The following is a 24,659-nucleotide window of genomic DNA, read 5'->3' on the forward strand; positions in this document are numbered from 1 at the left end:
GCTCTTGGATCCCCGGATATTCATCTTCTTTCAGATCAAATTTAACTTCCGGGATCACTGACCTCAGGCCCATTATTTTATGATAATGGTCTTCATGTTCTTTGGTTAAGAACTTCTCTTCATTCCAAAGATTCTTTGGATTATTCTCTTTCTTGCCTCTTAAATTGGTTTGTTTTCCCTTAGGAGCCATGATATTGATGAATCTTGGCTTAGTGATCACGGAAAAGCACACCAAACTTAGAGGTTTGCTTGTCCTCAAGCAAAAGAGAAGAGAGAAGAGAGGGGGAGGAAGAGAAAATTCGAATGGTGTGGTTGGAAGAGGGGAACAAACGTGTATTTATAAGGTGGGGAGGAGAGATTTCGAAAAAAATAAAAATTTGAAAGGAGATTTGAGAAGATATGAAAAGAAATTGAGAAAAGGGTGAGTTTTTGAAGAAGATTTGGGATTAATTTGAAATAGATTTGAAGAATGATTTTGATTTGTGAAGATTTGAAAGTGAATAATGAAAGGTTGAAGTGCATTTATGTAGAAGAGTATGGTTAAAAAGAGGAAAGTTTGAAAAAATTGAGTTGAAAACAAAAATGTGGTCCCCCCACCTTTCTGGCGTTAAACGCCCAGAATGGCACCCATTCTGGCGTTTAACGCCCATTTGCTACCCCTTTTGGGCGTTTAACGCCCAGCCAGGTGCCCTGGCTGGCGTTAAACGCCAGAAATCCTTTATCACTGGGCGTTTTTCCAAAACGCCCAGGATGCTGCACACCTGGCGTTAAACGCCCAGAATGGTGCCCATTCTGGCGTTTAACGCCCAAAATGGTACCATTATGGCGTTAAACGCCCAGAATGGTGCCCATTCTGGCGTTTAACGCCCAAAATGCCCTTACTGGCGTTTTTTCGCCAGTAAGCTCATTTTCTCTGCTTTTTGAGCTGAATCCTTCTGTAACTCTGTGAATTCCTTCATTTTGATACTTGCCTCTGTAAGAACTAATCATACACCTTCCTAATGACTGGGTTGCCTCCCAGCAAGCGCTTCTTTACTGTCTTTAGCTGGACTTTCACTGAGAATCACTCAAGTCTCAGTTTTGAGCATTCCTGCTCAAAATTTCCTTCAAGATAGTGCTTGATCCTCTGTCCATTAACAATGAACTTCTTGTCAGAATCAATATCCTGAAGCTCAACATATCCATATGGTGATACTCCTGTAATCACATATGGACCCCTCCACCGGGACTTGAGTTTTCCTGGAAACAATTTGAGCCTGGAGTTGAAGAGCAGAACTTTTTGTCCTGGCTCAAAGACTCTGGTTGACAATTTCTTGTCATGCCACTTCTTTGCCTTCTCCTTATAAATTTTTGCATTTTCAAAGGCATTGAGTCTGAACTCCTCTAGCTCATTTAGCTGGAGCAGTCTTTTCTCACCAGCTAACTGTGCATCCATGTTTAGGAATCTGGTTGCCCAGTAGGCTTTATGTTCCAGTTCCACAGGCAAATGACAGGCCTTCCCATACACCAATTGGTATGGAGAGGTTCCTATAGGAGTCTTGAATGCTGTTCTGTATGCCCACAGAGCATCATCCAAGCTCTTTGCCCAATCCTTTCTTCGGACCATTACAGTCCGTTCCAGGATTCTTTTTAGCTCTCTGTTAGAGACTTCAGCTTGCCCATTTGTCTGTGGATGATACGGAGTTGCCACTTTATGGCTGATTCCATATCTAACCATAGCAGAGTATAGCTGTTTATTGCAGAAATGAGTGCCCCCATCATTGATTAGCACTCTGGGGACGCCAAACCTGCTGAAAATATTTTTCTGGAGGAATTTCAGCACAGTCTTGGTATCATTAGTGGGTATAGCAATTGCTTCTACCCATTTAGATACATAGTCCACTGCCACCAGAATGTAAGTGTTTGAGTATGATGGTGGGAATGGTCCCATGAAATCAATTCCCCATACATCAAACAATTCTATCTCTAATATTCCTTGTTGAGGCATGGCATATCCGTGAGGCAGGTTACCAGCTCTTTGGCAACTGTCACAGTTACGCACAAACTCTCGGGAATCTTTATAGAGAGTAGGCCAGTAGAAGCCGCACTGGAGAACTTTAGTGGCTGTTCGCTCACTTCCAAAATGTCCTCCATACTGTGATCCATGGCAGTGCCATAGGATCCTTCGTGCTTCCTCTCTGGGTACACACCTGCGGATCACTCCGTCAGCACATCTCTTAAAGAGATATGGTTCATCCCAAAGGTAGTATTTGGCATCTGAAATTAATTTCTTTCTCTGCACATAACTGTACTCTTTGGGTATGAACCTCACAGCTTTATAGTTTGCAATATCTGTAAACCATGGAGCTTCCTGGATGACAAAGAGTTGCTCATCTGGGAAAGTCTCAGAGATCTCAGTAGAAGGGAGGGACGCCCCAGCTACTGGTTCTATTCTGGACAGATGATCAGCTACTTGATTCTCTGTCCCTTTTCTGTCTCTTATTTCTATATCAAACTCTTGCAGAAGCAACACCCATCTTATAAGCCTGGGTTTTGAATCCTGCTTTGTGAGTAAGTATTTAAGAGCAGCATGGTCAGTGTACACAATCACCTTTGATCCCACTAGGTAGGATCTAAACTTGTCAATGGCATATACCACTGCAAGTAATTCTTTTTCTGTGGTTGTTTAATTCTTCTGTGCATCATTTAGAACACGGCTAGCATAATAAATGACATGCAGAAGTTTGTTATGCCTCTGTCCCAACACTGCACCAATGGCATGATCACTGGCATCACACATTAATTCAAATGGTAATGCCCAATCTGGTGCAGAGATGACTGGTGCTGTGACCAGTTTAGCTTTCAGGGTCTCAAATGCCTGCAAACACTGTGTGTCAAACACAAATGGTGTGTCAGCAGCTAACAGGTTACTCAGAGGTTTAGCAATTTTCGAAAAGTCCTTAATAAACCTTCTGTAGAATCCTGCATGCCCAGAAAGCTTCTGATTGCCTTAACATTGGCAGGTGGTGGTAATTTTTCAATTACCTCTACCTTTGCCTTATCCACCTCTATTCCCCTGTTTGAAATTTTGTGCCCAAGGACAATTCCTTCAGTCACCATAAAGTGACATTTCTCGCAGTTTAAAACTAGGTTAGTCTCTTGGCATCTTTTCAGGACAAGTGATAGGTGGTTAAGACAGGAGCTGAATGAGTCTCCATATACTGAGAAGTCATCCATGAAGACTTCCAGAAATTCTCTACCATATCTGAGAAGATAGAGAGCATGCACCTCTGAAAGGTTGCAGGTGCATTGCACAGACCAAAAGGCATCCTTCTGTAGGCAAACACGCCAGAAGGGCAAGTAAATGCTGTTTTCTCTTGGTCCTGAGGATCTACTGCAATTTGGTTGTAGCCTGAATAGCCATCCAAAAAGCAGTAGTAATCATGACCAGCTAGTCTTTCTAGCATTTGGTCTATGAATGGTAAAGGAAAATGATCCTTTCTGGTGGCTGTATTGAGTCTTCTGTAATCAATACACATGCGCCACCCTGTGACTGTTCTTGTAGGAACCAGTTCATTTTTTCATTATGAACCACTGTCATGCCTCCCTTTTTGGGAACAACTTGGACAGGGCTCACCCAGGGGCTGTCAGAGATAGGATAAATAATCCCAGCCTCTAGTAATTTAGTGACCTCTTTCTGCACCACCTCCTTCATGGCAGGTTTTAGCCTTCTCTGTGGTTGGACCACTGGTTTGGCATTATCCTCCAATAGGATCTTGTGCATGCATCTGGCTGGGCTAATGCCCTTGAGATCACTTATGGACCACCCAAGAGCTGTCTTGTGTGTCCTTAGCACTTGAATCAGTGCTTCCTCTTCCTGTGAATTTAAGGCAGAGCTTATAATTACTGGAAAAGTTTCACCCTCCCCCAGAAATGCATATTTCAGGGATGGTGGTAATGGTTTGAGTTCAGGCTTAGGAGGCTTATCCTCCTCCTGAGGAATTTTCAAAAATTCCTTTGCCTCCTCTGGCTCTTCCTGATCAGGTTGAGTATCTTTGAAGATGTCCTCAAGCTCTGATTCTAGGCTTTTAGCCATATTGATCTCTTCTACCAGAGAGTCAATAATGTCAGCGTCCATGCAGTCCTCTGGTGTGTCTGGATGCTGCATAGCTTTTACAGCATTCAACTTGAACTCATCCTCATTGACTCTCAAGGTTACTTCCCCCTTTTGTACATCAATGAGAGTTCGTCCAGTTGCTAGAAAAGGTCTTCCTAGAATGAGAGTTGTACTTTTGTGCTCCTCCATTTCCAGCACCACAAAGTCAGTTGGAAAGGCAAATGGCCCAACCTTGACAATCATGTCCTCTATTATGCCTGATGGGTGTTTAATGGAGCCATCAGCAAGTTGGAGGCATATCCTGGTTTGTTTGACTTCTCCAATCAACCCAAGCTTTCTGATAGTGGATGCAGGTATTAAATTGATACTTGCTCCAAGATCACATAAGGCTACCTTGGTGTAAGTGCCTTCCAATGTGCATGGTATCAGAAAGCTTCCAGGATCTTGAAGCTTTTCTGGTAAGCTTTTTAGAATGACTGCACTGCATTCTTCAGTGAGAAACACTTTTTCAGTTTCTCTCCAATCCTTCTTATGACTTAAGATTTCCTTCATGAACTTAGCATAAGAAGGTATTTGCTCAAGTGCCTCTGCAAAAGGAATCTTTATTTCAAGAGTCCTTAAATAGTCTGCAAAGCGGGCAAATTGCTTATCCTGTTCCGCTTTGCGGAGTTTCTGAGGATAAGGCATCTTGGCTTGATATTCTTCAACCTTAGATGCTGCAGGTTTATTCCTTACAGAAGTGGTTGAAGAAGCCTTGTTAGAGGGATTACTGTCAGCACTCTCAGGTGTCTGATCCTCCCTTGACGTTTGAACGCCAGGAATGGGTGAAGTTTGGGCGTTAAACGCCAACTTCCCTTCCTTTTCTGGCGTTTGAACGCCAGAACTGGGCAAGGAATGGGCGTTTAACGCCAGCTTTCCTTCCCTTTCTGGCGTTTGAACGCCAATATTCCTCTCTGGGCTCTTACTGTCCTCAGAGGGATTTTGAACAGAGGTTTGGTTGTCCTCTGTCAATTGTTCCTTGTTTGGCTTTTTGCTCTTTTGAACAGTGTTATTCAAGGTCTTCCCACTCCTCAATTGAACTGCTTGACATTCCTCTGTTATTTGTTTAGATATTTGTTGTTTTGCTTGATTCAACTGCAGTTCTATGCTCTTATTAGCAACCTTAGTATCATGGAGCATTTTTAAATTCTGCTAACTGTTCTGTCATCAGGAGCAACTGTTGATTAAGCTCATTCATCTGTTCCTGAGGATTAGGATCAGTGACTAATGCCATGACCTCCTCCTTTGGAACGAACTCATTGCTAGAATATAAGTATTGGTTTCTAGCAACAGTGTCTATGAGCTCTTGAGCTTCTTCAATTGTCTTCCTCATGTGTATAGATCCACCAGCTGAGTGGTCTAAAGACATCTGAGCTTTTTCTGTAAGCCCATAGTAGAAAATGTCTAACTGGACCCACTCTGAAAACATTTCAGAGGGACATTTCCTTAGCATACCTCTATACCTCTCCCAGGCGTCATAAAGGGATTCATTATCCTCTTGTTTAAAGCCTTGGATGTCCAGCCTTAGCTGTGTCATCCTCTTTGGAGGGTAAAAATGATTCAGGAATTTGTCTGACAACTGTTTCCATGTCTTTATGCTTGCTGTAGGTTGGTTATTTAACCACCTTTTAGCTTGATCTTTTACAGCAAATGGAAACAGTAATAGTCTGTAGACATCCTGATCCACCTCTTTATCATGTACTGTGTCAGCAATTTGTAAAAATTGTGCCAGAAACTCAGTAGGTTCTTCCTGTGGAAAACCGGAATACTGGCAATTTTGCTACACTATGATAATGAGTTGAGGGTTCAGCTCAAAGCTGCTTGCTTTGATGGGAGGTATACAGATGCTACTCCCATATGCAGCTGTAATGGGGTTAGCATATGACCCCAGAGTCCTTTTGGACTGATTAATTCCACTTGAGTCCATGATGGACAAAAGGGAAATGATAATAATTGCAAAGAGATAAATTTTGTTTATATATTTTTTTTTTGAAATAACCGAAAAAAAATAAAATAAAAAGAAATTTAAATAAAAAAAATTCGAAAATCAAAAGGGAAAATGAGATCAAAGCAATTTGAGAACTGAATCAATTAGTAAAAAAAAGATTTTGAAAACAGCAATTAAGAAGATATGATTGAAAATTTTTTTATGAAAAAGATTTGATTCTTAAAAAGAGGAAAGAGAAAAACACAAAAAGACACCAAACTTAGAATTTTAGAAAATCAAACACTAATTTTTTTTTCGAAGATTTTAAAGGAAAAACACAAAGAGGACACCAAACTTAGAATTTTTATGAATCAAAAAGGGACTAAGACTATGCAAAAACGAAAATTTTAAAAGAAAAATAAAAGCATGCAATTGACACCAAACTTAGAATATGAAACTAGACTCTAAACTAACAAAAATAAACAGTCCTAATCTAAGCAACAAGATAAGCCGTCAGTTGTCCAAACTCGAACAATCCCCGGCAACGGCGCCAAAAACTTGGTGCACGAAATTGCAATAACACTTTTGCAATCCCGCACAACTAACCAGCAAGTGCACTGGGTCGTCCAAGTAATACCTTGCGTGAGCAAGGGTCGATCCCACGGAGATTGTCGGCTTGAAGCAAGCTATGGTTATCTTGTAAATCTTAGTCAGGATATCAGAAATTATCAGGATTGATTGTGAAAAGCAAAAGAACATGAAATGGTTACTTGTTTTGCAGTAATGGAGAATAGGCTGAGGTTTGGAGATGCTCCATCTTCTGAATCTCTTCTTTCCTACCGTCTTCTTCATCAAACACACAAGTCTCCTTCCATGGCAAGCTCGTGTAGGGTTTCACCGTTGTCAATGGCTACCTCCCATCCTCGCAGTGAAAGCTAATGCACGCACTCTGTCACAGTACTGCCAATCACCGGTTTGGTTCCCTCCCCTACCGGAATAGAATCCCTCTTTTGCGTCTGTCACTAACGCCCAGTAGGTTACAGGTTTGAAGCACATCACAGTCATTCAATCATTGAATCCTACTCAGAATACCACAGACAAGGTTTAGACCTTCCGGATTCTCTTGAATGCTGCCATCAGGTCCTGCCTATACCACGAAGATTCCGATTAAAGAACCCAAGAGATAACTACTCAATCTAAGATAGAACAGAGGTGGTTGTTAGGCACGTGTTCATAGTTGAGAATGATGATGATTGTCACGGATCATCACATTCATCCGGATTAAGAACAAGTGTTATCTTAGAATGGAAGCAAGCATGATTGAATAAGAAACAGTAGTAATTGCATTAATCCATCAAGACACAGCAGAGCTCCTCACCCCCAACCATGGGGTTTAGAGGCTCATACTGTGGAAAGAAACGTGTACAAATTGTTATGAGGTCATAAGGTACGGATACAATGTCAAAAGATCCTATAAGTAGTAAACTAGTGTCCTAAGGTTTACAGAATTGAGTAAATGACAGAAAAATCCACTTCCGAACCCACTTGGTGTGTGCTTGGGCTGAGCAATGAAGGAATTTCGTGTAGAGACCTTTTCTGGAGTTAAACGCCAGCTTTCATGCCAGTTTGGGCGTTTAACTCCAAATTTTATGCCAGTTCCGGCGTTTAACGCTGGAATTTCTGTAGGTGACTTTGAGCGCCGGTTTGGGCCATCAAATCTTGGGCAAAGTATGGACTATTATATATTGCTGGAAAGCCCAGGATGTCTACTTTCCAATGCCGTTGAGAGCGCGCCAATTGGGCTTCTGTAGCTCCAGAAAATCCACTTTGAGTGCAGGGAGGTCAGAATCCAACAGCATCTGCAGTCCTTTTCAGTCTCTGGATCAGATTTTTGCTCAGGACCCTCAATTTCAGTCAGAAAATACCTGAAATCACAGAAAAACACACAAACTCATAGTAAAGTCCAGAAAAGTGAATTTTAATTAAAAACTAATAAAAATATACTAAAACTAACTAAAAGATACTAAAAACATACTAAAAACAATGCCAAAAAGCATACAAATTATCCGCTCATCAGTGGGGTTTTATGAAGGATGGATGTGAGTGGTGAAGAGAAATATGGGATTTGATAGGTGAAGGGTTTTTGGGGAATAGGTGTTGAGGTGATTGGTGAATGGGTGAAGAAGAGAGAGAGTGGTGGGGTAGGTGGGGATCCTGTGGGGTCCACAGATCCTGAGGTGTCAAGGAAAGTCATCCCTGCACCAAGTGGCGAGCAAAATTGCTCTTTGTGCCAATTCTGGCGTTAAACGCCGGGCTGGTGCCCATTTCTGGCGTTTAACGCCATCTTCTTGCCCTTTACTTGCGTTTAACGCCAGTCTGGTGCCCCTTTCTGGCGTTAAATGCCCAGAATGGTGCCAGACTGGGCGTTAAACGCCCATCTGCTAGCCTTACTGGCGTTTAAACGCCAGCAGGTTCTTCCTCCAGGGTGTGCTGTTTTTCTTTCTGTTCTTCATTCTGTTTTTGCTTTTTCCATTGATTTTGTGACTTCTCATGATCATCAACCTACAAAAAAAACATAAAATAACAAAGGAAAATAGATAAAAATATAACATTGGGTTGCCTCCCAACAAGCGCTTCTTTAATGTCAGTAGCTTGACAGAGGGCTCTCATGGAGCCTCAGGGATGTTCAGAGCAATGTTGGAACCTCCCAACACCAAACTTAGAGTTTGAATGTGGGGGTTCAACACCAAACTTAGAATTTGGTTTTGGCCTCCCAACACCAAACTTAGAGTTTGATTGTGGGGGCTCTGTTTGGCTCTGTTTTGAGAGAAGCTCTTCATGCTTCCTCTCCATGGTGACAGAGGGATATCCTTGAGCCTCAAACACAAAGGATTCTTCATTCACTTGAATGATCAATTCTCCTCTATCAACATCAATCACAGCCTTTGCTGTGGCTAGGAAGGGTCTGCCAAGGGTGATGGATTCATCCATGCACTTCCCAGTTTCTAAGACTATGAATTCAGCAGGGATGTAATGGTCTTCAACTTTTACCAGAACATCCTCTACAAGTCCATAGGCTTGTTTTCTTGAGTTGTCTGCCATCTCTAGTGAGATTTTTGCAGCTTGCACCTCAAAGATCCCTAGCTTCTCCATTACAGAGAGAGGCATGAGATTTACACTTGACCCTAGGTCACACAAGGCCTTCTTGAAGGTCATGGTGCCTATGGTACAAGGTATTGAGAACTTTCCAGGATCTTGTCTCTTTTGAGGTAGTTTCTGCCTAGACAAGTCATCCAGTTCTTTGGTGAGCAAAGGGGGTTCATCCTCCCAAACCTCATTTCCAAATAACTTGTCATTTAACTTCATGATTGCTCCAAGGTATTTAGCAACTTGCTCTTCAGTGACATACTCATCCTCTTCAGAGGAAGAATACTCATCAGAGCTCATGAATGGCAGAAGTAAATCCAATGGAATCTCTATGGTCTCATTTTGAGCCTCAGATTCCCATGGTTCCTCATTGGGGAACTCATTGGAGGCCAGTGGACGTCCATTGAGGTCTTCCTCAGTGGCGTTCACTGCCTCTTCCTCCTCTCCAAATTCGGCCATGTTGATGGCTTTGCACTCTCCTTTTGGATTTTCTTCTGTATTGCTTGGAAGAGTACTAGGAGGGAATTCAGTAATTTTCTTACTCAGCTGTCCCACTTGTGCCTCCAAATTTCTAATGGAGGATCTTGTTTCAGTCATGAAACTTTGAGTGGTTTTGATTAGATCAGAGACCATGGTTGCTAAGTCAGAGGTGTTCTGCTTAGAACTCTTTGTCTGTTGCTGAGAAGATGATGGAAAAGGCTTGCTATTGCTAAACCTGTTTCTTCCACCATTATTGTTGTTGAAACCTTGTTGAGGTCTCTGTTGATCCTTCCATGAAAGATTTGGATGATTTCTCCATGAAGGATTGTAGGTGTTTCCATAGGGTTCTCCCATGTAATTCACCTCTTCCATTGAAGGGTTCTCAGGATCATAAGCTTCTTCTTCAGATGAAGCTTCCTTAGTACTACCTGGTGCGTTTTGCATTCCAGACAGACTTTGAGAAATCAAATTGACTTGCTGAGTCAATATTTTGTTCTGAGCCAATATGGCATTCAGAGTATCAATCTCAAGAACTCATTTCTTCTGATTAGTCCCATTGTTCACAGGATTCCTTTCAGAAGTGTACATGAATTGGTTATTTGCAACCATTTCAATTAGTTCTTGAGCTTCTGTAGGCGTCTTCTTCAGATGAAGAGATCCTCCAGCAGAGCTATCCAAAGACATCTTGGACAGTTCAGACAGACCATCATAGAAAATACCTATGATGCTCCATTCAGAAAGCATGTCAGATGGACACTTTCTGATTAATTGTTTGTATCTTTCCCAAGCTTCATAGAGGGATTCTCCTTCCTTCTGTCCGAAGGTTTGAACTTCCACTCTAAGCTTACTCAATTTTTGAGGTGGAAAGAACTTTGCCAAGAAGGCATTGACTAGCTTTTCCCAAGAGTTCAGGCTTTCTTTAGGTTGTGAGTCCAACCATATTCTAGCTCTGTCTCTTACAGCAAAAGAGAATAGCATAAGTCTGTAGACCTCAGGGTCAACCCCATTAGTCTTGACAGTGTCACAGATTTGCAAGAATTCAGCTAAAAACTGATGAGGATCTTCCAATGGAAGTCCATGGAACTTGCAATTCTGTTGCATTAGAGAAACTAATTGAGGCTTAAGCTCAAAGTTGTTTGCTCCAATGGCAGGGATAGAGATGCTTCTCCCATAGAAGTCGGGAGTAGGTGCAGTAAAGTCACCCAGCACCTTCCTTGCATTGTTGGCATTGTTGTTGTTTTCGGCTGCCATGGGTTCTTCTTCTTTGAAGATTTCTGTTAGGTCCTCTACAGAGAATTGTGCCTTAGCTTCTCTTAGCTTTGGCTTCAAGGTCCTTTCAAGTTCAGGATCAGCCTCAACAAGAATTCTTTTGTCTTTGCTCCTGCTCATATGAAAGAGAAGAAAACAAGGAAATATGAAATCCTCTATGTCACAGTATAGAGATTCCTTGAGGTGTCAGAGGAACGGAAAAATAGAAGGTAGAGGTAGAAAAAGAGTGTGAGAAGAGGGGAAGAATTTTCGAAAATTAAGTAAGAGATTTTAAAAACATTTTGAAAAACACTAATTGATTTTCAAAAATCAAGTAAAAAAATTGATTTTTGAAAAAGATTTTGAAATTAGAAATCAAAAAGATACGATTGAAAACTATTTTGAAAAAGATGTGATAAAGAAGATATGATTGGTTTTAAAAAAATGTGATTGAGAAGATATGATTTGAAAAACTTTTTCAAAAAGATTTGATTTTAAAAATTAATAACTTGGCTAACAAGAAAATATATGATTCAAACATTAAACCTTTCTCAACAGAAAAGGAAACATACTTAAAATGTTGAATCAAATCACTAATTGTTAGCAAGTATCTTTGAAAATGGAAAGAAATTAAGTTTGAAAAAGATTTGATTGAAAAGATTTGATTTGAAAAAGATTTGATTTTGAAAAGATTTTGAAAACTTAAAAAAATTTGATTTGAAAACAAAATCTTCCCTCTTGTGCCATCCTGGCGTTAAACGCCCAGAATGGTGCACATTCTGGCGTTTAACGCCCAAACTACTACCTTTTTGGGCGTTAAACGCCCAGCCAGGCACCCTGGCTGGCGTTTAAACGCCAGTTTGCCCTTCTTCACTAGGCATTTTGAACGCCCAGCTTTTTCTGTATAATTCCTCTGCTGTATGTTCTGAATCTTCAATTCTCTGTATTATTGACTTGAAAAGACACAAATTAAAAATATTTTTGGATTTTTAATAATTAAAATGCAACTAAAATCAAACAAACAATGCATGCAAGACACCAAACTTAGCAGTTTGTATACTACTGACACTAACAAAATGAGAATACACATGCGAAACACAAAACACTCAAGTCAATAGAATTCAAAGATCAGAGCACTGAAATCATCAAGAACAACTTGAAGATTAATGAAGACACATGCATGAATGCAAGAAGAACAGAAACATGCAATTGACACCAAACTTAACATGAGACACTAAACTCAACAAGAAACATAAAATATTTTTGGTTTTTATGATTTTGTAAATTTTTTTGTGGTTTTTTCGAAAATTAAGTGGAAAAGAAAATAAAAGTATCAAAATTCTTAATGAGAATTCCAGGAATCTTGCAATGTTAGTCTAAAGCTTTAGTCTAAAGAAATTAGACATGGCTAGCCAAGCTTCAGCAGGACATTGCATTCAAGAGCTAAATTGATGAAGATCAATCAGCTTTGGTGATGATAAGAACATCACCTTGAAACACTAGAATTCATTCTTAAGAACTCTGAAGAAAAACACCTAATCTAAGCAACAAGATGAACCGTCAGTTGTCCAAACTCAACAATCCCCGGCAACGGCGCCAAAAACTTGGTGGACGAAATTGTGATCAATACTTTTCACAACTCAATTAATCCTCAGTAATGAATCCAAAAACTTGGTGTTCAATACCATGGCATAAACACAACTTCGCACAACTAACCAGCAAGTGTACTGGGTCGTCCAAGTAATAAACCTTACGCGAGTAAGGGTCGATCCCACAGAGATTGTTGGTATGAAGCAAGCTATGGTCACCTTGTAAATCTTAGTCAGGCAAACTCAAATGGTTATGGATGATGAATAAAAGATAAAGATAAAGATAGAGAAATGTTCAACGCACCCTGTCACGGCACGGCTATCCAGCTGTCGGTTCTCGATCATGTCGGAATAGAATCCAGTGATTCTTTGGCGTCTGTCACTAACGCCCCACAATCTCGAGTTTGAAGCTCGTCACAGTCATTCAATCATTGAATCCTACTCAGAATACCACAGACAAGGTTTAGACCTTCCGGATTCTCTTGAATGCCGCCATCAGTTCTCGCCTATACCACGAAGACTCTGATCTCACGGAATGGCTGGCTCGGTTGTCAGGCGAGCGCTTGGTTATCAAGCGATCAACCATGCGTCGTGTATCAGGAATCCAAGAGATAAACATTCAAGCCTTGTTTGCTTGTAGAACAGAAGTGGTTGTCAGGCACTCGTTCATAAGTGAGAATGATGATGAGTGTCACATAATCATCACATTCATCATGTTCTTGGGTGCAAATGAATATCTTGGAACAAGAATAAGCGGAATTGAATAGGAGAACAATAGTAATTGCATTAATACTCGAGGTACAGCAGAGCTGCACACCTTAATCTATGGTGTGTAGAAACTCCACCGTTGAAAATACATAAGAACAAGGTCTAGGCATGGCCGTGAGGCCAGCCCCCAAACGTGATCAAAAGATCTAAAGATCAAAAGATTCCAAAGATCAAAAGATGAAAATACAATAGTAAAAGGTCCTATATATAGAGAACTAGTAGCCTAGGGTTTACAGAGATGAGTAAATGACATAAAAATCCACTTCCGAGCCCACTTGGTGTGTGCTTGGGCTGAGCATTGAAGCATTTTCGTATAGAGACTCTTCTTGGAGTTAAACGCCAGCTTTTGTGCCAGTTTGGGCGATTAACTCCCATCCTTGTGCCAGTTCTGGCGTTTAACGCTGGGAATTCTGAAGGTGACTTTGAACGCCAGTTTGGGCTATCAAATCTCGGGAAAAGTATGGACTATCATATATTGCTGGAAAGCACAAGATGTCTGCTTTCCAACGCCGTTGAGAGCGCGCAAATTGGGCTTCTGTAGCTCCAGAAAATCCACTTCGAGTGCAGGGAGGTCAGAATCCAACAGCATCTGCAGTCCTTTTTAGTCTCTGAATCAGATTTTTGCTCAGGTCCCTCAATTTCAGCCAGAAAATACCTGAAATCACAGAAAAACACACAAAATCATAGTAAAGTCTAGAAAAGTAAATTTTAACTAAAAACTAATAAAAATATACTAAAAACTAACTAAAACATACTAAAAACATACTAAAAACAATGCCAAAAAGCGTACAAATTATCCGCTCATCACTGTACAAGGTTGCAGAGTCCACTATGGATCATAATAATGCTGTTAATGCCAATGTGGCAAATCCAGTCGGGAATGAGCAACCCAGAAGAGTGCTTGGCTCAAACACTGCTCCTACTGCAGGTCTTTATGGAAAAAGCATTGTGGTGCCTCCTATTGCTACAAACAACTTTGAACTGAAGCCATAGCAAGTCACTTTGGTGCAACAAAACTGTCAATTTCATGGACTCCCTCAGGAAGATCCCAATTAGTTTATCTCAAATTTTCTGCAAATTTGTGATACTGTGAAAACTAATGGGGTGAATGCTGAGGTGTACAAACTCAAGCTCTTCCCATTTGCCTTGAAGGACAGAGAAAAGCTGTGGCTAGATTTTCAACCAAAGGAGTGTTTGGATACTTGGGATAAGGTTGTCACTGGGTTTCTTACTAAATTCTTCCCACCAAAGAAGCTGACTAAGCCTAGGGTGGAGGTTTAGACTTTCAGACAGAAAAATGGTGAGACCCTCTATAAAGCTTGGGAGAGGTACAAGTTGCTGACTAGACAATGCCCTCTGGACATGTTCTCCAAGTGGACATTGATGCGGGAGGCTGTTGATAATGCGGTGGCAGCAAACCATCAATAACATCTGGTAAGGTTGCCTGGAAAGTAATGTAATACCTGTGGTGAATTCAAATGAAATGAAGCCAGGCGGGGAACACTCTCCTTCCCAATGGGAAAAAAATATTTTTTACTTATTTTTTTCAATACTGTACGATGTTTACTCATTGAACTAATGTACGACAATATGATGGGTATAAATGATAGACAATAATGTGGCTTGATATGTTGTTACTAGTGCCGTGAGTGTAAGGTAGAGATGGAACTCAGTCACACTTTAAGCATTGACCAATTTAGGTATGTAATCAAATTAATTTACACTAAATGCAGTAGATATGCCACCTTCCTGATTCTAGTGACTATAGAAAAAATACCAAAATATCTCATTCCCAGCTTCTGACTCTTGCGCCATGCCATTGATTGCTACTCGTATGACTGCAGTTTGACAAATACATAGTTACCCACCTTTAATAACACAGTATTATTCGCAAGTTCATCATTTTGCCAACCATATAAGAAAGTGACACCTGAAAAAGTTTCAACAAGGAGACGGGAAAAGTGGACATTGATGTAGGAGGCTATTGATAATGCTGTGGCAGCAAAGCATTAATAACATCTGGTGAGGTTTGCTGGAAAGTGATGCAAGACCTGTGGTGAATTCAAATTAAATAAAGCCAGGCGGTGAGCACTCTCGTTCCCTAAGGAAAAAATATTTTTTACTTATTTTTTTAATACTGTACGATATTTACTCATTGAACTAATGTACCATAATATGATGGGTATAAATGATAGACAATAATATGGCTTGATATGTTGTTACTAGTGCCATGAGTATAAGGTAGAGTAGAAACTTAGTTACACTTTTAGCATTGATCAATTTAGGTATGTAATCAAATTAACTTTCAATTTTCACTAAATGTAGTAGATAAGCCACGTTTCCGATTCTAGTGACAACAGGAAAAAACACTAAAATATCTCATTTCCAGCTTCTACCTCTTGTGCCATGACACAGATTGCTGCTGGTATACCTGTAGTTTGACGAATACATAGTTACCCACCTTGAATAGCACAACATTATTCACAAGTTCATTATTTTGGAAGCCATATAAAAAAGTGGCACTGGAAAAAGTTATAACAGAGAGAAGAACAAAGCGGGCATTGATGTGGGAGGTTGTTGATAATGTTGTGGCAGCAAAGCATCAATAACATATGGTGAGGTTGGGCAGAAAGTGATGTAATACTTCTGCCAAAGTCAAATAAAATTAAGCCAGGCGGTGATTACTCCCCTTCCCTGAAGAAAAAAAATATTTTTTACATATTGTTCTTAATATTGTACGATGTTTACTCATTGAACAAATGTACAATAATATGATGGGTATAAATGATACACAATAATGTGGCTTGATATGTTGCTACTAGTGCCGTGAGTGTTAGGTAGAGATGGAACTTAGTCACACTTTAAGCATTTAAAAATTTTGGTATGTAATCAAATTAACTTACACTACATGTAGTAGATAAGCCACCTTCCCGATTCTAGTGACAATAGGAAAAAAAGACAAAAATATCTCATTCTCGGCTTCTGACTATTGCGCCATGCCACTTATTGCTACTGGTATGGCTGCAGTTTGACTAATACATTGTTACCCGCCTTGAATAGCACAACGTTATTCGTAAGTTCATCATTTTGCCAGCCATATAAGGAAGTGGCACCTGAAAAAAGTTTCAACAGGGAGACAGGCCAAGTGGACATTGATGTGGGATGCTGTTGATAATGCTATGGCAGTAAAGCATCAATAACATCTGGTGAGGTTGGCTGGAAAGTGATACAACACTTATGGTGAATTCAAACGAAATCAAGCCAGCGGTGAACACTCTCCTTCCCTAAGGGAAAAAATATTTTTTACATATTTTTTCCAATATTGTACGATGTTTACTAATAGAACTAATGTACCAAAATATGATGGGTATAAATGATTGACAATAATGTGGCTTGATATCTTGTTACTAGTGCCATGAGTACAACGTTGAGTAGAAACATAGTCAAACTTTTAGCATTAAACAATTTAGGTATGTAATAAAATTAACTTTCACTAAATTTAGTAGATAAGCCACCTTTTCTATTCTAGTGACAATAGGAAAAAAAAGAACTAAAATATCTCATTTCTAGCTTCTAACACTTGCACCATGACACAGATTGCTGTGATGAGGGAAAAACGATTCCTCACAAAACACGCCGGCAAGTGTATCAGGTCGCATTAATTACTCACATGAGTGAGGTCGATCCCACAGGGATTGATGGGTTGAACAATTTTAGTTAGGTGATTAGTTTAGTTAAGAAAACAGTTGATGAGTTGAGTGAATTGTGACAACAAAAGCTAAATTGCATGAAAATAAAAGGGAGAGGGGGAAATTGACAGAAAAGAAAAGTGCAGAAGAGTAAATTACATGAAACTTAAAGTGCAAGAAAGTAAAAGAGCTTAAACTTAAAGTGCAAGTAATGTAAATGACTGAAACTCAGATTGCAAGAAATGTAAATGGCTGAAGCTTAAAGTGCAACAAATCCAAATTACTGAATCTAAATTGCTGAGGAACTTAAATTGCTTGAAGAGTAAAGGGATTTGGGTATTGGGATTCAAAATTCAACAAGAAAATGTAAGAGCAATAAATCAGAGAGGTAGAATATGAAGTAAGTTACAGCAGATTTAAACAGAAATAAAACAGAAAGAAACTTAGCTCAATTGTAAAATCTAAAAGAGAAATTGAAGATCCAGGAAAAGCACTGAGCTCAGGAAGCAGATCTGGAATACTCCTCAGAACCTAATTGTCCAAGCATATCCGAATACAAAAGCACCACAGGCATATGTCCTAAGGTCCAAGCTATTGGTGTCTAGCCTTATTGTTTGCTTCTTTGCCAACTCTTGGCTTTTCTTTTCTTTTTCTTTCTCACTTTTCTTTACTCTCAAGGGATGTTCACTGATAAAAGACTTTATAGCAGCAGCTTAGTTTACACTACAAAGAGCACTCTATTATGCAGCTTTTATTATTGAGCTAGTCATTGAATCAAACAATTACCACCACTAAACTTTATTCTAATTCCTACCACATTGGACATTCACTTTCTATTTCAAACATTTTCTCTTTTATTGATGCAAAATGGAAACAAGACATGAATTTAAGCAAGTGAATGACAACAAGCATTATGCAAGCTAGAATACTTAGCAAACATCTATATTTACACCTAATTGAACACTTCAGCAAGGCATATAGGAGTTTCCAAGTTAAAATACTTCTCAGCAGAAGGATTAAGTGTCAATACAACCTGTTGGGAATGTCTCTCAGCTTTTCTTCTGTCCTCATCTTTTCTCTCTATTGTATCTCTTTTGGATGATGATGCAGATCCCTTCCAAAGGTTGAATGTTTTCCTACATAATCCTTAAAAGTTGCTTGTTCCCAAGCCCTTAGGCAATTGATTTAGCATGCAGAAATTGTTTGTTAGGCTTTTGAACTTAGTTTGGTGTGTGAACATCAAACTTAGTTTCTTGCCGATGTTCCTTATGCAACAAGTCAACCATATATGAAACCTTGTACCTTTGCTAAAGGTAGTAGAACTAAAAAAAAAAGAAAACAGACAATGGTTAAGTAAGTTTCCTGATTGTTTGGAGCTAGTAACCTTTTATGCAGAGGGTTTAAATGTGTTTTAGTTGAGATTTTCGGTGGAACACCAAACTTGGCTTTTTTCATTCACCCTTAAATTATTTTGGTGTGTCACACCAAACTTAGCTCCTTACAATATAGATGAATTCAGTTAATCTTTTTATTGAAATGGTTAGGAAAAGAGAACTACCTCTGGTTGGGTTACCTCCCAACAAGCGCTCTTTTAATGTCACTAGCTTGACATCCTTCATTCTTGTTCAACTTAGCTTCTGAACCTCCATCTCTTCGTCCCAAGGGCTTCCCAAGTAATGCTTTGACCTTTGACCATTTGCTGTGAAGTTGTTCTTTGTTGCTTCATCGAGCAATTCATGGCTTCTATAAGGGAGAACCTTTGTCACCAAGTAGGGGCCAATCCATTTAGATTTGAGCTTGCCTGGGAAAATCTTGAGCTTAGAATTATATATGAGTACTTGATGTCCTGGTTTGAACGCTCTTTTCAAGATCTTCTTGTCATGCCACATTTTAGCTCTCTCCTTGTATATCTTTGCACTCTCATAAGCTTCCAATCTGAATTCCTCTAGCTCATTGAGTTGCAACAACTTTTTTTCTCTTGCTGCTTGAGGATCAAAATTTTGGAGTTTGGTGGCCCAGTAAGCTTTATGTTCTAGCTTCACAAGAAGGTGGCATGATTTTCCATAGATTAGCTGAAATGGGGATCTTCCTATAGGACTTTTGAATGCTGTTCTATATGCCCAGAGAGCATTTTCTAATTTTCTGGCCCAATCCTTTCTTGTGCTTCCTACTGTTTTCTCTAAGATCTTCTTCAACTTCCTATTTGCCAATTCAGCCTGGCCATTAGTCTGAGGGTGATATGGTGTAGCTACTTTATGAATCACTCCATATTTGTGAAGGAGTTTCTCCATCTGCTTGTTACAAAAATGACTACCACCATCACTGACAAGACCCTTAGGAACTCCATATCTAGTAAAAATGTGCTTCTTAAGGAATTGAAGAATAATTTGTGCATCACATGTGATTGTTGCTATGGCTTCCACCCACTTTAAGACATATTCTACTGCCACAAGGATGTATTTGAAGGAGTATAAAGGTGGAAAAGGGCCCATAAAGTCTATGCCCCAAAGATCAAAGAGTTCTACTTCCAGGATGTAGTTTTGAGGCATCTCATTCCTTCTTATCAATCCTCCAGCTCTTTGTCATTCATTACATTGGTGGACAAACTCCCTAGCATCTTTGAATAGAGTTGGCCAATAAAATCCACTTTTAAGCACTTTGCCTGCTGTTCTTTCTGGCAAAAAGTAACCACCATAGGCTGAACCATGACAATGCCACAATATATCTTTCATCTCAGTTTCAGGGACACACCTCCTAATCATTCCATTCGGACATCTTTTGAACAAAAATGGTTCATCCCACAAAAACTTCTTGGCTTCATTGAGTAGCTTTTTCACTTGTTGCTTGGAGAGTTCTTGAGGGATTTTTCTTCCCACCTTGTAATTTGCTATATCAGCAAACCAAGGTACTTGCTGGACTTGGAAAAGATGTTCATCAGGAAATTTTTCATTCACTTGCTGTGGCACATCTTGATTGGCCTCTTGTGGCACTCTGGACAAATGATATGCCACTTGATTCTCACTCCCCTTCCTATCTCTCACTTCAATGTCAAATTCTTGTAGCAGCAGCACCCATCTGATGAGTCTGGGCTTTGCATCCTGTTTAGACATAAGATACATAAGGGCAATATGATCAGTATATACTATGACTTTTGAACCAATCAAACATTGGCTAAACTTATCAAATGTATATACAATAGCCAGGAGTTCTTTATCTGTGGTGGTATAATTCTTTTATGCCTCATTTAACCCCTTACTAGCATAGTATATGACATGATGCAGCTTATCTTTCTTTTGCCCCAAGACAGCACCAATTGCAACATCACTTGCATCACACATTAGTTCAAAGGAAAGTCCCCATTCCGGGGGTGTGATGATTGGTGTTGTGGTGAATTTTCTTTTTAAAGTTTCAAAGGCATGTTTACAATTGTCATAAAAAATAAAAGGATTGTCAACCACTAGCAAATTGCTAAGTGGTTTGGCTATTTTTGAAAAATCTTTGATGAATCTTCTATAAAGCCCAGCATGCCCAAGAAAACTTCTCACTGCTTTTACGTTGACAGGTACAGGGAGATGTTCAATGATTTCTATTTTTGCTCTGTCAACTTCTATACCCTTGTTTGAAACCTTATGCCTAAGAACAATACCCTCTGGTACCATGAAATGGAATTTCTCCTAATTTAAGACTAAATTTGTCTCTTGGCATCGTTTCAATACAAGAGTTAGATGTTGCAAACAATTTTCAAAAGAGTTGCCAAAAATAGAGAAATCGTCCATGAAGACTTCTAAGAATTTTTCAACCATATCTGAGAAGATGGAAAGCATACACCTTTGAAAGGTAGCTGGGGCATTGCATAGCCGAAATGACATCCTTCTGTAGGTGAAAACTCCAAATGGACATGTGAAGGATGTCTTTTCTTGGTATTTGGGATTGATAAACCCATATTTTACGGTTTATCTTGTGCTTAATTGAATGGATTTTATCAACTCTTTACCCATTTATTCATACTATTTGCATGGTTTTGTATTTGCCTTCCTAATTATGTGCTTTGATTGAAAACATGCTTCTTTGACCTTAATTTTATTAATATTAATTCTCCTTTTATACCATTAGATGCCTTAATATATGTGTTAAGTGTTTTTAGAGATTACAAGGCAGGAATGACTCAGAGGATGGAAAGGAAGCATGTAAAAGTGGAAGGAATACAAGAAGTTGGAGAAACTACTATGCTGTCCAGCCTGACCTCTTCGCACTCAAACAGCGATAACTTTAGCTACAGAGGTCCAAACGACGCGGTTCCAGTTGTGTTGGAAAGCTAACGTCCGGGTCTTCGATTTGATATATAATTTGCCATAGCTGCCCTGATGCCAGGCAACACGAACGCGTGGGTCACGCGGACGCGTGACTTGGCAGGAACGCAACCCGCGCGGCCGCATGAGCCATGCGGCCGCGTCACTTTTCCGCGACCTGTACGGACCAGAAAATGCTGGAAGTGATTTTTGGGCTGTTTCTGACCCATTTTTCGGCCCAGAGGACACAGATTAGAGACTATAAAGTGGGGGAATGCATACATTCATGAGGATGCCATTCATAATTCTCTTTTTATTATTTTAGTGTAGTTTTCAGAGAGAAAGGTTCTCTCCTCTCTCTTAGGATTAGGATTTAGGACTTCTCTTAGTTTTAAGAGTGACTCTCGATCCCAGGTTTTATATTCCTTTTACTTTATATTTTTCTTCCATTTGGGATACTCTAATGCTTTTATTTTATTACTTGAATTATTATTTATCTTTTCAATTTGGCTTATGCTACATTCATGTTATGATTTTCTTAATTAATATTATTTGAGGTACTTCAGATTTACTTTTGCCTTGCTTTATTTATACAAATGCTTTTAATTTAATTTAGATTTTTTCCCCCATTTGGCTTGGGTTAAGTGATTGGTAACGCTTGAGCTGTCAAATAAAACAGTGGTTGAAATGGGTAGATTCTGATTGCATTAGGATTGCTCTAAAGCTAGCCTCTCCACAAGAGTTAACTAGGACTTGAGAATTAAGCTAATCAGTCCACTTAACCTTCCTTTGTTAGTAAAGGTTAACTAAGTGGGATTCAAACCCAATTCTCATCACAATTGATAAGGATAGGACTTCCAGTTCTTACACCTTGCCAAAAGTTTATTTTACAGTTATTTATTTATTTTTAATTGCCATTTAAATTACTTGTCATACTTCTCCCTTATTTCTAAAACCCCTAATTTACAAGATTCATAACCAATAATAAGAACATACCTCCCTGCAATTCCTTGAGAAGACGACCCGAGGTTTAAATACTCAGTTATCAATTTTAAAGGGGTTTGTTACTTGTGACAACCAAAACGTTTGCACGAAGGGATTTCTGTCAGTTTAGAGACTATATCTACAACGCGACTGTATTTATGAACTTCTTTACTGGCAAAAATCCTAACGTCAGGGATCCACCACTATCTGATTATACCCGGAATACCCATCCAGGAAGCAATAATAAGCATGGCCTGCCAATTTTTCTAATATCTGATCAATGAAAGGGAGAGGGAAGTGGTCCTTTCTTGTGGCATCATTCAGTCTTCTATAATCTATGCACATCCTCCACCCAGTCACTGTCCTTGTAAGGATTAACTCATTCTTCTCATTAGATATTACAGTTATCCCCCCTTTCTTTGGCACCACTTGAACTGGGCTTTCCCAAGGGCTGTCAGAGATTGGGTATATAATTCCTACATTCCATAGCTTCATCACTTCTTTTTGAACCACCTCCTTCATGGTTGGGTTAAGTCTTCTTTGGGGGTAAACTACAGGCCTTGAATCTTCTTCCAATAGAATTTTGTGCATACAGATGGTAGGGCTTATGCCCTTGATATCATCAATCGTCCAACCCAAGGCTGTCTTGTGGGCTTTCAACACTTCAATCAGCCTTGTTTCTTCTTCTATGTTCAAGGAAGAGTTTATGATCACTGGCAAGGCCTCTGCTTCTCCAAGAAACACATACTCGAGATTAGGGGGAAGAGGCTTAAACTCTTGTTTTGGCTTCTCTTCTGTCTTGCCTTCAGAGGAGATTTCTATCACTTCCTCTTCTATAACATCTTGTTCCACTTCTATTTCCTCCTGGTTGTTGGCTTCAAGTAACCCCCTTTCTACTTTTTCCACCATTTCAACTCTCATGTGCTTTTCTTCCTCAGGGAGGTGTTTCATGGATTTAAAGACATTGATGATCATCTTCTCATCATGCACTCTGAGTGTCATCTCACCTTTCTCTACATTAATTATGGCCCTTGCTGTGGCCAGCAAGGGCCTCTCCAAGATGATTGAGTTGTGTCCTTCTTCCTCCATGTCTAAAATAACAAAGTCAGCAGGAAATATGAAGTCTCCTACTTTCACTAGCAAATTCTCCACAACTCTATTAGGTATTTTGGGTGATCTATCAGTCATTTGTAGTGACATTCTAGTTGGCTTGAGTTCCTCTATTGCAAGCTGCTTCATTAATGAAAGAGGCATTAAATTGATGTTGGCTCCTAGATCACAAAGAGCTTTGTCCAGTGTTCTGTTGCCTATAATACAAGATAAGATAAAGCTTCCTGGATCTTTGAGCTTTGGTGGTAGACCTCTTTGGATGACAGCACTACATTCTTGTGTCAGAAGCACCGTTTCTTTCTCATGCCAGCTTCCTTTTGTTGATGAGCTCTTTTAGGAATTTAGCATATAGGGGCATCTGCTCCAATACTTCAGCAAGTGGGTATTAATCTCCAGCTTCTTGAAGACCTCAAGGAACTTGGGGAATTTTTTATCCTTGAGTTCTTTTTGTAGTCTTTGAGGATATGGCAGAGGAGGTGTGTAAGCCTTCACTTCCTTCCTCTGTTCTTGTGATGGTTCCTCCATAATTTGCTTCCCTTTCTTTAAAGCTTGTAGCTGCTCCTCTTTCTCTTTGAGTTTCTCCTGATCCATCTTGTTTTCTTTTCTTGCTTGCTTCTTGCTGCTAGTATTGTCATTGTCCATGGGCTTCTTGTTAGCTTCTTTGTCATTTTCCAAAGTTCTCCCACTCCTTAATTGAATTATTTTGCACTCCTCCTTGGTGTTTGGAATGGTATCACTTAGAAGTGAACTAGTTGGTCTCTCAGCCACTGCTTGCTTGGACAATTGACCAATTTACCTTTCTAGATTTTTTATTGAGCCTTCATGGTTCTTGCTGGGTTAGCTATTGGTGCTTCATCATCCTTTCCATCATTATCTCCAAGTTGGAGATTCTTTGGGAGTCTTGAGGTGGTTGTGGTTGATTATGGGATGTTGAGGGTGGATAAAAGTTATTTTTGTTAGTGGATGGATTATTGGGTGGATAGTAGTTGGATTGGGGTTGGTTATTGATAAACCCCATTTGTAGGGCTTACCTTGTATTGATTTTTGGGGATTTTATCACCTTTTATCCACATTTATTCAATGAAATAGCATGGTTTTATAACTTCTCCCTTAATTGTGCCTAAGAGTGAAAACATGCTTTTTAGGTTTTCAAATAGCTAAATTTAATTCACCTTGATTGCATTAGATGCCTTGATATATTTGATTAAGTGATTTCAGATTTAGGAGGCAAGGATTGGATCAAGGGAATGAAGGAAAAGCATGTAGAAATGGAGAACTCATGAAGAAATGAAG

General features: G+C 39.5%; 1 protein-coding gene and 1 non-coding gene across 2 annotated transcripts; both read right to left on the reverse strand.

Moving 5' to 3' along the window:
* Positions 1-14,555: 14,555 nt before the first annotated feature.
* Positions 14,556-14,661, reverse strand: LOC130959527 (small nucleolar RNA R71). The gene has a single exon (XR_009078601.1). It is a non-coding gene; the product is annotated as a small nucleolar RNA R71 (small nucleolar RNA).
* LOC130957192 (uncharacterized) lies at positions 14,637-24,008 on the reverse strand. The gene is made up of 5 exons (XM_057884058.1): positions 23,775-24,008; positions 22,850-23,696; positions 16,342-16,407; positions 15,072-15,132; positions 14,637-14,757 (listed from the first exon to the last, which is right to left on the reverse strand). The coding sequence occupies exons 1-5, from the start codon at positions 24,006-24,008 to the stop codon at positions 14,637-14,639; spliced, it is 1,329 nt and encodes a 442-aa protein (XP_057740041.1).
* Positions 24,009-24,659: the final 651 nt, after the last annotated feature.

The sequence above is a fragment of the Arachis stenosperma genome, chromosome 10 (genome assembly GCF_014773155.1).
Source record: "Arachis stenosperma cultivar V10309 chromosome 10, arast.V10309.gnm1.PFL2, whole genome shotgun sequence".
Lineage (NCBI taxonomy): Eukaryota > Viridiplantae > Streptophyta > Magnoliopsida > Fabales > Fabaceae > Arachis > Arachis stenosperma.